At 37.0% G+C, this 16,412-nt stretch overlaps 1 protein-coding gene and 1 pseudogene across 9 annotated transcripts in view; one reads left to right on the top strand and one right to left on the bottom strand.

Moving 5' to 3' along the window:
• The window catches only part of LOC112833393 (V-type proton ATPase subunit G 1 pseudogene), a 165,851-nt pseudogene that overhangs the window by 83,660 nt on the left and 65,779 nt on the right, over nucleotides 1-16,412 (top strand).
• NEO1 (neogenin 1) overlaps nucleotides 1-16,412 on the bottom strand; it is a 240,133-nt gene that overhangs the window by 167,098 nt on the left and 56,623 nt on the right. For all 9 annotated transcript variants that reach the window (XM_073877334.1, XM_073877342.1, XM_073877340.1 and 6 more), the window contains 3 exons: nucleotides 9,668-9,985; nucleotides 3,614-3,889; nucleotides 284-437 (listed from right to left, as the gene is read on the bottom strand). In XM_073877334.1, coding sequence (XP_073733435.1) covers nucleotides 284-437; nucleotides 3,614-3,889; nucleotides 9,668-9,985 — 748 coding nt within the window. The remainder of the gene's footprint in view (nucleotides 1-283; nucleotides 438-3,613; nucleotides 3,890-9,667; nucleotides 9,986-16,412) is intronic.

Genomic DNA, 16,412 nt, shown 5'->3' with positions numbered 1-16,412 from the left:
AACAATTTAGGGAAAGAGGTCTTGAGGCCTTAAGCTAAGTATACTGCAGCTCAGAAAGAACAGATGGAATAATTACCCCTTAATATTTTGAAAGCAATTTTTTCTTTAACATCCTAATCATATATAGCATATAAACTATTTCAAGAATGATAAATGAGCATTATAATGTGCTTAAATAAAAATAAAGTAGATCACCACTTTTTTCATTATTAATCAGTAGTGCCAAATTAGATTAGACCAAGTCTCAAGCTAAGGCTGAAAAAAGTTTTTAGGCAGACATTACCTTTGTGTGTCAAGCGCCTCCTCATTTTTCATCCATCTAATGGTTGGAGTAGGAAGTCCTGAAGCAACACACGGCAACACCGCACTCTGACCAATGACTCTGACTAAGGAAGAAGGTTGTTTCAAAAATACCAAGTTTGAAGTGAATTCAGGATCTAAAAAATTAAAAAACAAAAGACAATAGTTAAGAAAGCATTTTACTACTTTAATGATGAGGAATGGCAAATTCCTATTCAGTCTGTGTGGCTTATTTTATTTTTTTTAAGTAGGCTCCATGCCCAGTGTGGGGTTTGAACTCATGACCCCAAGATCAAGAGATGCATGCTTTACCAGCTGAGCCAGCCAGGCACCCTATGTGGCTTTACATAACAAAATATTTTAAGCACAAGTGACACAAGAAGCGCCCATTTAAATTACCAAACATTTCCGGGCGCCTGGGTGGCTCAGTTGGTTAAGTGTCCGACTCTTGATTTCGGCTCAGGTCATGATCTTGGTCGTGGAATCAAGCCCTGCTTTGGGCTCCATGCTCAGCAGGGAGTCTGTCTGAGATTCTTTCTCTCCCTCTCCCTGTGCCCCGTCCCCAAAATAAATATATAAATCTTAAAAAAATAAATTAGCAAACATTTCCTTAATCACTTTGATGTGTAAAGCACTGTGCTAGGCTCTCTGGGGACCTTAAGGATGTAGCAGTTGTAGCTCCTAACTTCAAGGTGCTTACTAGTCAACTGAGGGATGTTTGGCAAGAATCCCCTTCACATCAAAAGACTGAATAAAGTAAATGTTTCATGAGTGGTACAAAGAGAGAAGAGACTGAGCAAGCTCAGGACCCTTAACAGCATCCTCTCCATTCATAGGGATATCGTAAGAGGTTTCCTTTACATCCCTACATCTGTGTGTTACTTCTAAAAATCTTTCTGAGTTTCATCTCTTTAACTCATTCACTTAGTATGTCAATCCCTTGATTTCTATAATGGTACAACTGTTAGGCTGCTACTGTGCATGTTCACTTTATACAGCTGCCCTCTTATGGATATCTGAAAAGGCCACACTCTAATGGGTAGAAGACAGGGTTCTCTTCTTGATGGAGTGGTATTTCCAGTGTTCAGTTTTGAGAAAAAAGACTGTTCTCAGGTAAAGAGATAGGACTCTTGTCCCCATACTCTCAGGAGAAGACGTTCTACATCCACGTTAACAACCACCGGGGCTGGCTTTAAACTTGCGTGACTAATGGATGACAGTTCTACAGCCATGGTAACAAGTAAACATTGTCTAATAGATGAGTGACAGCTCGCTTCAGCGAACATGACTTTGAAAGAAAGCCAGCGGATGAGTGATAGCCTCAGGCTTTAAAAGTCAGCCATTCAGAAGTGGAATCACTTGCTTCTATAGCTGACATTAACCTGCTCCCACGTCTGTAACCAACCATAAAACATGCTTCTATGGCTGACATCAACCCACTCTTGCCTCTTAACCAACACACCAAAAATAACATCTTCCCCAAAATTCTATACGAGAGCAGCAGTTTGCATTATTCAAGAAGACTATGCTTAACAACTATGGTTTTTCCTCACTTAAGTAAATAAAACATTATTTTGTTTTTGTTTCAGATATTGAGTGGTGGTTCATCCTCTGACACTGAAAATCTTTTTTTCCTTGGATCTGGTTTGAGGATTTGCTTGAATGGTACCCCAGAGAAGAAACAGGACCTCTGCCACGTAAAAACAAGTCAGGAAGAAGGCTCAAAGATGCTGCAATATGGCAAAAGTTTTCTTTTTTTCCCATTGGGATTTAGCTAAATTTAATCATATTTTGATAGAAACAAAAAATTTGAACAAATATTTTCTGGCTTCTAAGTGTCAGTTACCATTCTTAGCAGCAGACAAAATTCCCTACCCTCGTTGACCTTATATACTACTGGGGGAGAGAGACAAGAAATAAAAGACATAGTATGTCAGACAATGGATATGTTCTGAAGTAAAATTAAGGGGGAAAGAGGAAAGTACCAGGGTGGATATGGAAGACTGTTGTTTTAAACAGTGGCCAAGGAAGGCTTAACAATGAAGTGATATTTGAGCAGAGAAATAAGACGGTTGTGTCAGGCAGATATCTGAGGGAAGAGGATTCCAGGCAGGGCAAATGGCAAGTAGAAAGACCCCAAAGCAAAAGAATGTCTGGAGTATTCTTGGAAACATAAGGTGGTCACAATCATAGAGTGAGGGAGAGAAGAGTACCAGATGGAAGGAGAGAGATGGTGAGGAAGGGGGCATTAAGATTATAAAAAGCCTTACAGGCCAAGGACTTCGCTCTAAAATGAGAAACCATTAGGTTTTGAGCAAAGATGTAACATGATCTAATATACATTTTATTTTATTTTATAATCTAATATACATTTTAAAAAATAACTGTGGCTACTGAGCTGAAAATACACAGGGACAGGAATGGCAAAGGCATGGATGATGATGACAAAGAAAGAAACTGCATTAAAAAAAAAAAGTCAGTTCAAAGCCCATCAGGAACACCCTCAAGCGTTGCTGCTCCCAACACTGGGCTCACCTTGGAAGCCAATCCATAGACTAAAAATTAGCCTACAAATAGTTGTATATGAAAAATCTGCCCAAACAATGTAAAGATGGCCCCATTATATTCATAAACTCAGGTCTGAAGGAAGAAATGTGGAATCAGGCACCCAGCAGTGGAAACAAGCTGAGAGGCCAGGAGGCAGCAGGAGGCAAGCATGATTGGGATGAGCAATACGTGAGAGGAAGTTATGAGTAAGCAGAAGTTACACAGCTAAGAAAAGACACACGAAACAGAGGAGGAAAGCCAGCAGGGGCAGAAAGAGTGAGAATCCACAAAGAGAGGGAAGGGGCTGAATTTACATTAAATGGGGGAACGCTATAAATGCCCAAGAACTCTTGCTTACCAGTGTCTCCAGAGCTGCTCTATTAGTTAACACGCTGCCCATCCCTTACATGAACTAGCCCGAGGGAGTCTTAGATTCTGACAAGAGATCTAACTATATCAAGTATCCCATTCCAGGGAAGGAGCAGATAGAGGCTTGACAGAAGACAAAGACCTAGGGTGTCTTTGGCCAAGAAGAATGCCATAGATACACTTTATCACTTCATAAATTTCTACTAATGTAGTCACTAAAGAGTAAATCTTTCTGGCACGTTTTCTTCTTTTCTCTGCCTATGAGAAACTGAGACTCCTTAGGCTGATATTAACTTGTCACAATCATATATTTACCAGTGTTTATTTAAAAAGAAAATTCTAACAATTTTCATCCATTAAGAAACATAAAACCCAAGTCCTGATAATAAATTAATACCTGGAAGAACTTTCAATTCAGCTTCATCGCTATACTTTGGTGGCCCACTGCTTTCAACTATGCAGCGATAAAGTCCCCCATCGCCTTCAGTAGCGTTGCTGATAACCAGTGTTCCACTTGGAAGTTTGATAACTCTATCATCCAGAAGAAGAGGCTGTCTGTTCTGTTCCCACCTCACAAACGGGACCATATCTACATTAACTTCACAATTCAGAATGGCACTGTTCCCAGCATAAACAGAAGAAGGTTCTGGTTGGCTGGCAAATCTTGGAAGACCTGGACAATAGAGGAAAAGAAGAAATAAAATGTAGTTTAATGTTACCTTACAATGTAGTGTTGGGAACCAGGAGCAAGTCAGCCCATGTGGCCATATGTACACTGGAACCAGGATCAAGAAGAAAGTCTATGGGTCAGGAAACTGGCTACAACAGGGATACAAGTCAAATAAGTAAATGTATTTGACTTCAAATACATTGTATTAATACATTCAAATAAGTAAATGTATTTGACTTCACATTCGTCACAGTTGGAGAAGCAAGGTACAAATACGGAAAAGCAGAAGGGTAGAACAAATCCCATGGTATTGGTAGAATTGAGGCATGAGTATAAACTTACAGTCTTATATAATTATATATAATTAAACATATACATAGATACAAATGTATGTGTAAAAATATATATATACATTTCATACACAGTCATTACATATATATATATCTATACATATATATGTATATGTATAAATCTCCTAGCTCTGTCCAGAGAGAGTCCAAAATCAATGCCACTTGAGTAGCAAAGACTATATGGTGACATAATCTTGATTTCTAAATACCATTTTCCACTACAAGGAACCAATGCTCCTTAAAGAGGCTGATTCCATGACTAGAGTAAGGAAAGTACAAGATAAACCTGGAACATCCTGTGACAGGAAGTAAGGAAGCATCCAAAGAACAATATGGACATATCAAAAGGACACAGAAGTCAGACTGAAGGGAGTTCCCTCTGGCTCAATCTGGGATAATGATAATTGAGGCAGAAAAGAATGAATGGATGCTAAACTCACTGGTGAAAGGTGGATGAGGAATAGGATGTATACAGAGCCTCAAATTAGCTCTTCCCAAAATACTGCTAATTAATAAAAGTATAAATATTAACTTCACAGTGGAGAAACATAGCATAGACCATATTAACAAAGTAATAAAGGTTAACATAAGCAGTAATGAAACAAAACATCATACATTTCCTGATAGAATGCACTAAGAAGAACGTGGCATCATTTACTTCTGCGATATTTCTTCCCAAAATGCAAAACTTCAATATATTCATAGGGGAAAATCAGAAAACACAAAATGAGACAAGGATAAACTAAAGAATGGTTTGAGACCAAAAGAGCCTAAACTACTAAATACAACATGTAATCCAGGACCAGAAAGGAGTGGCAAAGGGGCAAAGTTCCTGCTTTTGTTTTTTGCTCTTAAGAACTTTATTGAAGCAACCAGTAAAATCAGAATGGTATCTACGGTAGTATCGTTAATATTAAGATTAACTTCCTAAAATTGATGGATGGTTATTTAGGAGAGTATCTTTGTTTTTAGGAAATACACACAGAAGTATGTAGGTGAGGGTAATGCCTCCAACTTACCCATAATGATTCAGAAAAAAACACTGATTTGGGTATGTGCATATTGTGGGGGGTTATAAGGCAGACACAGTAAATTGTTAACAATTGGGTAATCTGAGTGAAGAATATATGGGATTTCTTGGTTTCACTCTTGCAATAACTGTATGAGTTTGAAATTATTTCAAAATAAAATATTGACAAAAATGTAGTCATAAATACTCTGTAGATGCCACAGAATGTAGTGGTTAAGAGCCTAAGTTCTGGAGTCACATAATCTGAATGTGAATCCCAACCCCACCACTTCATGGCTGTGTGACATTAGCAAGTTACTTAACGTTGAAGTCTCAGTTTCTCCATCAGGAAAATGAGAACAATAAGAGACCTCATAGGGTGTTAAAAAGGTTAATATTTAACATAAATACTTCATACATAGCATATTGCCTTGACAGTAGGCAATAAAAACTCAAATAGTAGGGGTGCCTGGGTGGCACAGTTGGTTAAGCATCTCACTCTTGGTTTTGGCTCAGGTCATGATCTCAGGGTCTTGGGATCGAGCCCCACGTCAGGGTCCACACTCAGTGCAGAGTCGGCTTGAGATTCTCTCTCCCTCTCTGCCCCTCCTGCTAATGCCCCACCCAAATAAATAAATCTGGAAAAAAATACTCAAATAGTAGCTGCTATTATTATTAACAGTAACATCTAAAAAAGTGACTCTGAGATGTGGAGAACACAGCAAACTGTTTCTTTAAAGACTAACAAACATAGTAAATTATGAGAAACAGTTCCAGGTTTTGTAGTTTTATGGTGGTGAATTATTCCATATGGAAATAACACACAAGTTGTCTAGCCTTCTTACAAATTTTTTCTTATTTTTTATATCAAGGGGATTTTTGAAGGAAAGATAAAATTAGCCATACATCCACTTTACAGAAACCAAAATATTAGAAGAATGGAATTAACAAAGATAAACAGAGAAACTAACAAAGTAGGAAAAAAGGAAGCTGAAATAAAACCAAGAGCTAATTCCCCTCCTGAGGTCTCATGAAAATGAGTAACAACATATGTGGAACTGGCAGACAAGAGATTTCTACAAGTTTCTCAACAGGGAAAGCAGATGGAGGAACTGGTGCTGACACATCACAGCAGAAACTGCTGCAGCCTCCTGCGCTCACAAGTAGGAGGCCCATTTGTCCTGCTGCTTCCAGAGAATTGCAGGAGAAAGGAGCCAGTAGGAGTGAGACAGGGGCTGGACAAACACAGATTAACAATGTCTGTATTCAGGCCACCCAATAACTCCACCTTTAGGCACAAAACACTCCTAGCCAGGCTACTGCCCAGGCAGTAAAACCAAAATTTCCACTGTGGAGAAATGAGTGCAGAAAGACGACTTCTCCTATTTAATTTTATGAGCTACGTACTTTGTGTTCTTTCAGAAATTCCCCTTCTTACTTGACTTGGCCAGAATCAGTTGCTATCACTTGTAACCAAAGAACACTAACCAATGTTCTTTTAGAATGGCAATTTGGCAGTATCTTTTTGAAAAAAAAAAATTAGTTTTATTGAGATATAATTTATATACCATAAAGTTTATCACTTAAAGTCCACAATTCAACAGTTTTTAGTATACACACAAAGTTGTGCAACCATCACTAGAACTTAGTTGGAGAACACTTTCACCATCCTTCAAAGAAACTGTGTACTCAGTTGCAGTCATTGCCCATTCCCTGTATTCACCCACCCAGCCCTTATCTCCCTCCCCCATCCTCAGCCCTAGAAAACCACCAATCTACTTCTTGGCTCCCTACAGTTCCTCCAGACATTTCATATATACGAAGTCCAGACATTTCATATATATGAAGTCATATGATATGCGGCTTCTTTCACTTATGTTTTTCATGTTTATCCATGTTTCAGTACATATAAGAATTTCATTCCTCTTTACTGCTGAGTAACATTCCATGTATGAATATACCACATTTTGGTTAGCCAATCATCACTTGATAGGTTGTTTCCACTTTTTGGTTATTACAGATAATGCTGCTAAAACCATTCATGTACAAATTTTTGTACAGATCTATCTTTTCATTTCTCTGGGGTTGATACCTAGAAATGGAATTGCTCAGTCATAAGGTAATTTTATGGTTAAAATTTTGAGGAACAGCCAAATAGTTCAGTGCTCTTTTTAAAATTATAGACACAAAGTACATTCTATGATCCAGCAACTAATACAATTACTAATTCCAATAATCTTTTCTATAGAGATTTATAAAAGACTGTTCACTATACTACTGCCTTTAACATCAGACAATTTTTATTCATGTAACTGTTCATCAAAAAGGAAATCTTGGGATAAATCACAGTATATCTATACAATGGATATTATGCAACTATTAAAAGAACTTTTATTCATCTCTTAGTTCAGATGTTATATCCTCCTGATACTCAGGCCATGAGTGAGTTAAATAACTCCTACAGAATCTTGTCTGCAGCCAAAGAATTGATTATATTTTATTAAAATTGGCTGTTTACTAAGACATTAGACCAAAAAATGCTTCTTGAAGGATATGAAAATTAAAAAGAAGGATGGACAAATCCAGCAGAGTAGAAAGAGAGGCTTAATAGGGAGTGGGGAAACCATGAGCAAAGGCCAGAGACAGAGAATAAAAGGAATCTGAAAATATTCAGTACTGGCAGAGCTTAAAATGTGTTGAAGGTGGTCCTGCTGCTGCTGGTGGTAGAGGGCAGGGAGAGAGGCAGGGCAGAGTGTTAAGAAACGAAGTTGGAGAGGGGGAACTGGGTGGCTCAGTCGGTTAAGTGTCCCAACTCCTGATTTCAGCTTAGGGCATGATCTCAGGGTCCTGGGATCCAGCCCCACATCAGGCTCTGTGCTCAGCAGGGAGTCTGCTTGAGATTCTCTCCCTCTCCCTCTGCCCTTCCCCACTCCCCCTAAAATAAATAAATAAATCTTTAAAAAGGAAGGGAGGGAGGGAGGGAGGGAGGGAGGGAGCTGGAGTGGAGGCCGGCTCATGAAAAGACCTAGAGGCCTGTTCAAGAGTTTAGACATCCACTTGATGTTGTCACTGAAGAGCTACTGAAGGGTGAGGAGAGAGCCTGACCACTGGACTGGAAGAGGGAAAGAACAAGGCAGCGGACAGCTACAGGTGATGTGAGGTGAGGGATGATGAGGAGCAGCCTCAGGATCACGTACAGAGAAACTAGGAAGCAGAATTCACTGGATTTGGTGAAAGGCTGTGGCAGACAGCAGAGAGGAAGGAGTCACGATTAAAGCCCAGCTTAAGACCATAAATGACAAAGAAGAGCTCACCTAAGTGACATTGTAGGGGCAGTCATAATGCTAACTTATTTATCTACATGTTGGAGAAAGCCTGGCAAGCAGATCAGAGGGAGGGAGGGAGAGAGGGAAAGGAAAAAGGAAGGAAAGAAGGAAAAGAAGGGGAAAAAAAGAAGAGAGGAAAGGCTAATTATCAAAAGAAGTGACTTTTCTTGCCTTTTCTTTTTCCATCCTCAGTCTGTGATTATGGAATAATTACAGTAACTTTATATCACACTCAAATTCAGCTATGAGTATCTGGTTCCAAAAAGAAAAAGAGCCATGATACTCTGAATGAATGAGCAAATATAGCCTGGAGAGAGCGGGAAATGGGGTACTATCACCCTACAGTGGCAATGAGATGGGAAACTATTCTGTTACTCATTTTCTTAAGTGTTAGCATTTTACCAAGATGAGTATAAACATAAGACAATTTCTGTACAATGTGACCCTTAAGAAAAACTAACTACACTTCATCTAGTACTCAAGTGAAGAAACACTGACCGAGGAATACCAGCGTCTACTACAAGACACGCATGACTTACTCAGCTTACGCTTCCATTATTCTTCAAATAAGAATGCTCTAAAAGGGAGTGAATGTTTGTCTCTTTTCAACTTTCTGCTCTTCATCTTAATACCCACATCCTATAGGTTTTTAAATAATTAATCCAATTAAATGTCATTTCCTTGGCTGGGGCATAAAGGAACCAAGATTCTGGCTATATTGCAAGTTTTACAAAGCCATACTAAGTGGTTATGCTGGGGAGGATAAAAGTTAGCAATCAAAGGGAATCAATTTTCCTATACAACTTCCTCTGTCATTTCCAAGTTAAAAAGAAAAGAACGGACTTAATAATTATGATCGCAGCTATAAGCAATGTAAGTGACAGAAAGTGAAAAAGTGCTACAGTTTATTCCCCATGGCACTAAGCAAGTCTTAGCAGAATGCCATGTACCTAGCAGATGCTCAATTGATACTTGTTAAGTGAGTATATTTCTTGTTACCAGTTAAATGAAAACTCTAGGATAATACTGCTTTTTATCAAGATATGCCCTTTATAAAAATTTGAAAATACAAATAAATTACTTTTGAAAAACTTACCTGCTACTGTGAGCTTGGCTGTTCTGCTGACAATAGTTCCAAGACTCTCAACAGTGGCCACACACTGATAATAACCTTCATCAGGTTTGTTGTGTTTGGAATGCACCACACTGCTGATAAATAAAGACCCATCTGAGAGAAGCTGGCGTCGGTCATCTGATACTAAGTTTAAAAAAGTTCCATCTTTTTTCCATTCAATTTTTGGAGAAGGTTCAGAATATGCTGAACAGTTCAATATAACAGAAGAGCCTCTAACTGAGAGCGTATCCACTGGCTCCACCAGAAAATAAAATGGAGTGAATGTTCGAATGCTGGATCCTACAAAAATAACAAAAAGAACAAAGTTAAGTAAAGCTTTCTTCTTCTATTTCTGTAAGAAAATGTAATTTGTATAAAAGTTATTGTTAAATAATTATGCTGTTTGGATATAACATAATAAGTCATTTCACTATTAGTATCTAACAAATAAAATTTCTTTTACTAGGAAATCAAAATATGACCCATTTAGAAGAAGATAAAAAAAAGACCCTGCCAGATGACATAATCCAACCTTGTTCGATTACATGAATATCTAATAAAAGTTTTATGTCAAACCCTACAATGGGATTTATAAATATTTAAAATTATTTTATTCAAAGTGAAATTTTCTATAAAACATAAAGGAAGCAGAAAACTGAAATGATTCTTTGTTATTAAGTTATGTTTACTGGCTATATTTGTTTCATAAATTCACCATACATACACTTTGTCCATTTTTCTAGTGGATTACTCATCCTATTGACTTAGCAATCTTTGGGCATAGCTATCATGTTTTGCAAATATTCTTTTTTCCACTTTGACATTATTTTTGTCATAAGAAAACAAATTTTAACTATATAAAATTAAATCTGTTATACTTAAAAGATTTTTATTCCAAGATTATAAAAAATTTCAGCTTTGTTTTGTGCTAGTACTTTTGTGATTTCATTTTCTACATTTAATCTTCATCTATAATTCATTTTTTTTTTTTAAGTAGGGAACTCACGACCCTGAGGATCAAGACCTGAGCTGAGATCAAGAGTTGGATGCTTAACCAACTGAGCCACCCAGGCGCCCCTAGAATTCATTTTGATGTAAACAGCACAGGAGGGGTCAGTTTAATTTTTCTAAGTCCTTAGAAAAATTCTTTGAACTTGAGGAAGTTCCTGGCCAGTTCCTTGAACATGAGAAGAACACAATTTTTTTTTTTTAATTTACTATAGGAAACTCCAGACTGTTTTCCAGAGTGGCTGCACCAGCCTGCATTCCCACCAACAGTGTAAGAGGGTTCCCCTTTCTCCACATCCTCACCAACATTTGTTGTTTCCTGTCTTATTAATTTTTGCCATTCTAACTGGTATAAAGTGGTATCTCATTGTGGTTTTGATTTGTATTTCCCTGATGGCTAAAAAGAGAGCTACCCTATGACCCAGCAATTGCACTACTAGGTATTTATCCCAAAGATACAAATGTAGTGAAAAGAAGGGGCACCTGTACCCCAATGTTCATAGCAGCAATGTCCACAATAGCCAAACTGTGGAAGGAACCGAGATGCCCTTCAACAGATGAATGGATAAACATGTGGTACATATATACAATGGAATAGTACTCAGCCATCAGAAAGGATGAATAACCACCATTTGCATCTACATGGATGGAACTGGAGGGAATTATGCTAAGTGAAATAAGTCAAGCAGAGAAAGACAATTATCATATGGTTTCACTCATATGTGGAACATAACGAATAGCACAGAGGACCACAGGGGAAGGGAGGGAAAACTGCATGGGAAGAAATCAGAGAGGGAGACAAACCATGAGAGACTCTGGACTTGGGGAAACAAACTGAGGGTTACAGAAGGGAAGGGGGATGGGGTAACCGGGTGATGGGTATTAAGGAGGGCACGTGTGGTGATGAGCACTGGGTGTTATACACAACCAAGGAATCATTGAACACTACATCAAAAACTAATGATGTAATATGTTGGCTAAATGAACATAATAAAAAAAATTTGCTATAAATCTTATATTCTCAGCCAGAGAAAACTTTCCAACTTAAAGCTTTACCTCTTTTCTTTAAGAGTACTGACCAAATCCCTTGTAATCAGACTATAATCAGTTCTAATCAGATTTCTTCATGTGAACAATTAGGGGGGCTTAGTCCAATAGGTGAAAACAAGACAGTTTTTAAAATATATCTACACACCCCTTTATCTATAATTTATTTACACTGTGAACTTAAGAATGACGCTAGTTCTTTACTACGTAATGAAAGAGTGGTTCTAAATAAATACGAAACATACTGGCAGAGGGAAGGGAATAATATTCACATGTTTTAAATTTTTCAAACATTTACAATGTGAATCAAATTCCAAACAGACTAATCTTCCTTTCCCAAACACCACGAGGTGGGTTCCATCCCTATTTAATGATTATGAAATTGATTCTTCAAGTCTTAAAACTCTTGAGAATGAGCTTAGGAATTTTTCAGAAGTAACCTGCAGGGATTTGCTTTTTACTACTGTAAAAAATGTTACATTGATACCATAGTAAAATAAATAAAAATATCAACTCTAGGGCAATACAAAAAGATTGCTAAACTAAGAGAAATTACTTTTATACCGTTCCTGTGTAACATTAAATCTTTATTATATCATCCAAATTAAACAATTCAGGAACTTAAGAGAGAAATGTATTAGACTGGCAGTCAAAAAAATAACAGTTTAAAATAATTATTAATAAACAAATTTCATTTTAAAATTTGGACAAAGTTTTGCCATTTAAAAAATAATTACACAAATGTAAATTTTCACAGCTTAACATTCTATCTTGCTTTTGATTTTCTTTTTTTTTAAGATTTTATTTATTTATTTGAGAGAGAGAGAGAGAACGAGCGAGGGGAAGAGCAGAGGGAGAGGGAGAAGCAGACTCCCTGCTGAGCAGGGAGCCCCAAGTGGGGCCCAATCCCAGGACCCTGGGATCATGACCCCAGCTGAAGGCAGACGCTTAACCAACCAAGACACCCAGGCGCCCCTGATATTCTTTCATTTTAAAAGTCCGTATCAACCAACTTGAACAAGAATATATGCCTTCAAAAAATTTTTTTAATTATAGGGAAGTTTACAAATGCCTTTGAAAACCAAGGCCCTTCAAAATTTTACCACAAATATGTATTCTACATTACTTAGAATATAGCATTAAATATTTATGTATATCATCTTTGTATTTTATTCCCTCAGTAAACACACAGTGACCTAAGGTACTGTTCCTTCGCTTAAAATCCCTCAAAGGCTTGCCACTGTCTTTTACAAACTAAATAAACTCCCTAAATGGACTATGTGACCTGGCCTCTACCTACTCTCCAGGATTCCCCAGCATCACTCTCTCCTCACCCTCTAAGGCTTGCTGCATCTCTGTTCCCCCCCACCGCCTTAGCTCCTGCCCTCTTCCCACAAGCTACTCCCACCACCACCCCTCTCCAATTGACTCCAAGTCTTCCTTCAAGCTCAGCTTAAATACTACTTTCTCAGAAATGCTGTCTGTGCCTGGTGTCCAGACAAGAATAGTTTTGTCTTGTTACAAGCCGGCATGGTATACAGTGCCTACACAGCACTTCAAATGTTCTTAATCTCTAAATATTTGTAATAACTTGTTAGGGCACAGAAGTTCCCAAAGTTTCTTGGCTCCTGGTGCCCTTATTTTTTTTATTTTTTTCATCAATTCTCTAGGCTAAAAGAAATACCTAACAGTTTTGTTTATGTAATAGTTAGGTTCAAACAAATGAATCAATATTTATGTCCTAACAAGTGAGTATCCTATTGAAAATATAATACAGGCAAATTGAAAAATATTTTAACTTTTAAACAACTACAACTAGTTATTATGGGATGTGTGTGCATATTGGACACTGCATGAGTTCTCAAACCTTGAAATCAAATTGGATACTGCCATCCTCTAGGACAACTGGTTACCCACATGAGAAAAAAAACAAGCCTACTTACAACATGTAATAACAGTAAACACTTAACATGTTTCTATGTATCAGAGACTGCTCTAAACATTCTCTACATACTAACTACTCATTTAATCTCCACTACTATCTTATTATAGGTACTACTATTATTCTAATTTTAGAGGAGAAAACTAAAGCATAGAAATGTTAAATACCTTGTCCAAGGTCACAAAGGTAGTAAATAACAGAACCAGAGTCTGTGATCTTAATCACATTACACTCTAATGCCTCTTATATACATATAGAAAAATACATTCCAGACCTATGAGAAAACTATGTAAAAAAAAATTTAGGGGGCGCCAGGGTGGCTCAGTTGGTCAAGCATCTGTGTTCAGCTCAGGTCATGAACCAGAGTCACGGGATGGAGCCCAGAGTCAGGCCCCCTGCTCAGCAGGGAGTCTGTTTCTTCCTCTCCCTCTGTCCCCCACTCTCCGCTTGTGATCTCTCTCTCACTCTTTCTCTCTCAAATAAATAAATAAATCTTTTAAAAAAGATTTTAGGAAAATACAAGGATAACCCTGGTGTCAGGCAACCTTTTAAGTCAAAATAGGGAACTTCAAAGTTAGAAAAGATAGATATGTTTCACTTCATTGTATTTAAATTTTTAAAACTTTAAGGCAAAAATATCATAACAAAGTAAAATATGACAAGACTGGGAGGAAATTTACCACATGTAACAAGAATTTTAAAAGTCACATCACTCAATAAAAAAAATGGATAAGGCTGTGTTCCAATAAAACTTTATAAAAACAAGCAGCAGGATGCATTTGATCCATTGACTCCTGCCTTAGAATATTTAGCCAGCAAAAAATAAGTGAGCCACATTTCATCTGATCTGGAATGAATTCTGAGAAAAATGAACAAATCAGACAAGTATAAATAATAAAATGTCATGTACATATGACTATATGAGCACTGAGAAAGTAGCAAAGTGTACCAGGTTGTTACCACTGATTTACTGGGAAGAGATGGAGGAGGTGAGTAGATGAAAAGCTTCAAGCACATAGAAAGTAATTTCATAATAAAAATTAGCTTACGTGTATAATCCCTTTATAAGTATTATACATGTTGTGGTAGGTGTGGGTGAAGGGGTACATTTTTTAAAAACTAGTCATTAAAATGTGGATTATCTCAGGGTGGTGAGATTTCAGTTGACTTTTAATTTCTTCTTTCACCTTTGCTATTACATGAATATTTTATATGAAACACAATGTTGTTCAAGCAGAAATAAAGCTATTTTCATATACAGTCTGCACAGGAAAAGGACAATATGAAAAGTCTGGGGCATATTCACATGCTACCATTCAAAAACTTAAAATATATATACTGTTAAATAAAAAATACTCAAGTTCAAAATATATATAGTATGACCCCACCTACATAAAAATATATATACATGTACATATATGTGTGTATGCACACATTTAAATGTAAATAATGTATGGAAGAGGTGCCTGGATGGCTCAGTAGGTTAAGTCTGACTCTTGATTTTAGCTTAAGTTGTGATCTCGGGGTGGTGGGCTCAAGCCCCACATCAGACTCCATACTCAGCAGGTAGTATGCTTGAGATTCTCTCCCTCTCCCGCTGCCCCCCCCCCCCCCCCCGCTCATACACATACTCTCTAAAATAAATAATAGTTGAACACTACATCAAAAACTAATGATGTACTATATGTTGGCTAACTGCATAATAAAAAAATATATATAAATTTAAAAAATAATAAATAAAAATGAGGGTCATGATAAAAGCTTTAAAATTTTAAAAAATTATATAAATAAATAAAATCTTAAAAAAATAATAATGTAGGGAAAGGGCTAAAAGAATAAACACTGAACAGTTTAACAGTGTTTTCTCCTGGGGAAGTAATGGGATTCAGTTACTGATGGAGAGCATACAGGTGGAAGGCTTTTTTATGCCATGGATTTCTGCATTGCTTATTGCTTAAAATATGAACTGCTTATGCTTTCTTCTTGTCATCTTTTTCTGTTTTAAAAAAACAAAATAACTTTTGTTATTGGCGGTAAATAATCTTTTCTTGGGAACAGAAGATTTTTTTTAAAAAAGATCTATCACCATTTCTTTTTTTTATTAATTTTTATTTAAATTTTAGTTAACTTACACTGCAATATTGGTTTCAGGAGTAGAATTCTGATTCATCACTTACAACACCCAGTGATCAGACCTATCACCGCTTCTTTAACCATTTTTCCTCTGTCACAGAAGAGTTATCAGACACCCACTCCTTGGCTGACTTTGTATAAAAACTGGCCTATATTTCCCACCAGGGTCCTAATTTCCTGTCCACTTAAATTTGCTTAATTTTAGTTTACTGTGACCACAGTCACAATACACATTATTCTGAAACAGGCTTAATGATCCTGTCTGATCTCTTGCACAATCCCTGGTCTCTGCAAATTCTCACTTTTTAATGGAATAGCTCTCACTTCTTGATAAACTATTACTCACTTTTTGATAAAATACTTCACACTTCTTGATAGAATTCCATCTCATGAAAGGAAAATACCCACAGGGAACTTATCTCAGTTGTATTCCCCCACCCCCAAATATCAACAAATCCTATCACTCACTGCACACCAGTATGGCCAATAATTCTAAATTTTATCGTGTCCAGAATAAAAAAATAACATACAGTATTTGAATACTGGCAGAAATAAAATGAAATCTGTCTTATTGCCCACAGAGGTTCTAAGTTTGAC

This window comes from Callorhinus ursinus, unplaced genomic scaffold (assembly GCF_003265705.2).
Source record: "Callorhinus ursinus isolate GAN/ISIS: 27379988/994484 unplaced genomic scaffold, GSC_fseal_2.0 scaffold25, whole genome shotgun sequence".
In the NCBI taxonomy this organism is placed as follows: domain Eukaryota; kingdom Metazoa; phylum Chordata; class Mammalia; order Carnivora; family Otariidae; genus Callorhinus; species Callorhinus ursinus.
This window is presented reverse-complemented; position numbering and strand designations above follow the sequence as displayed.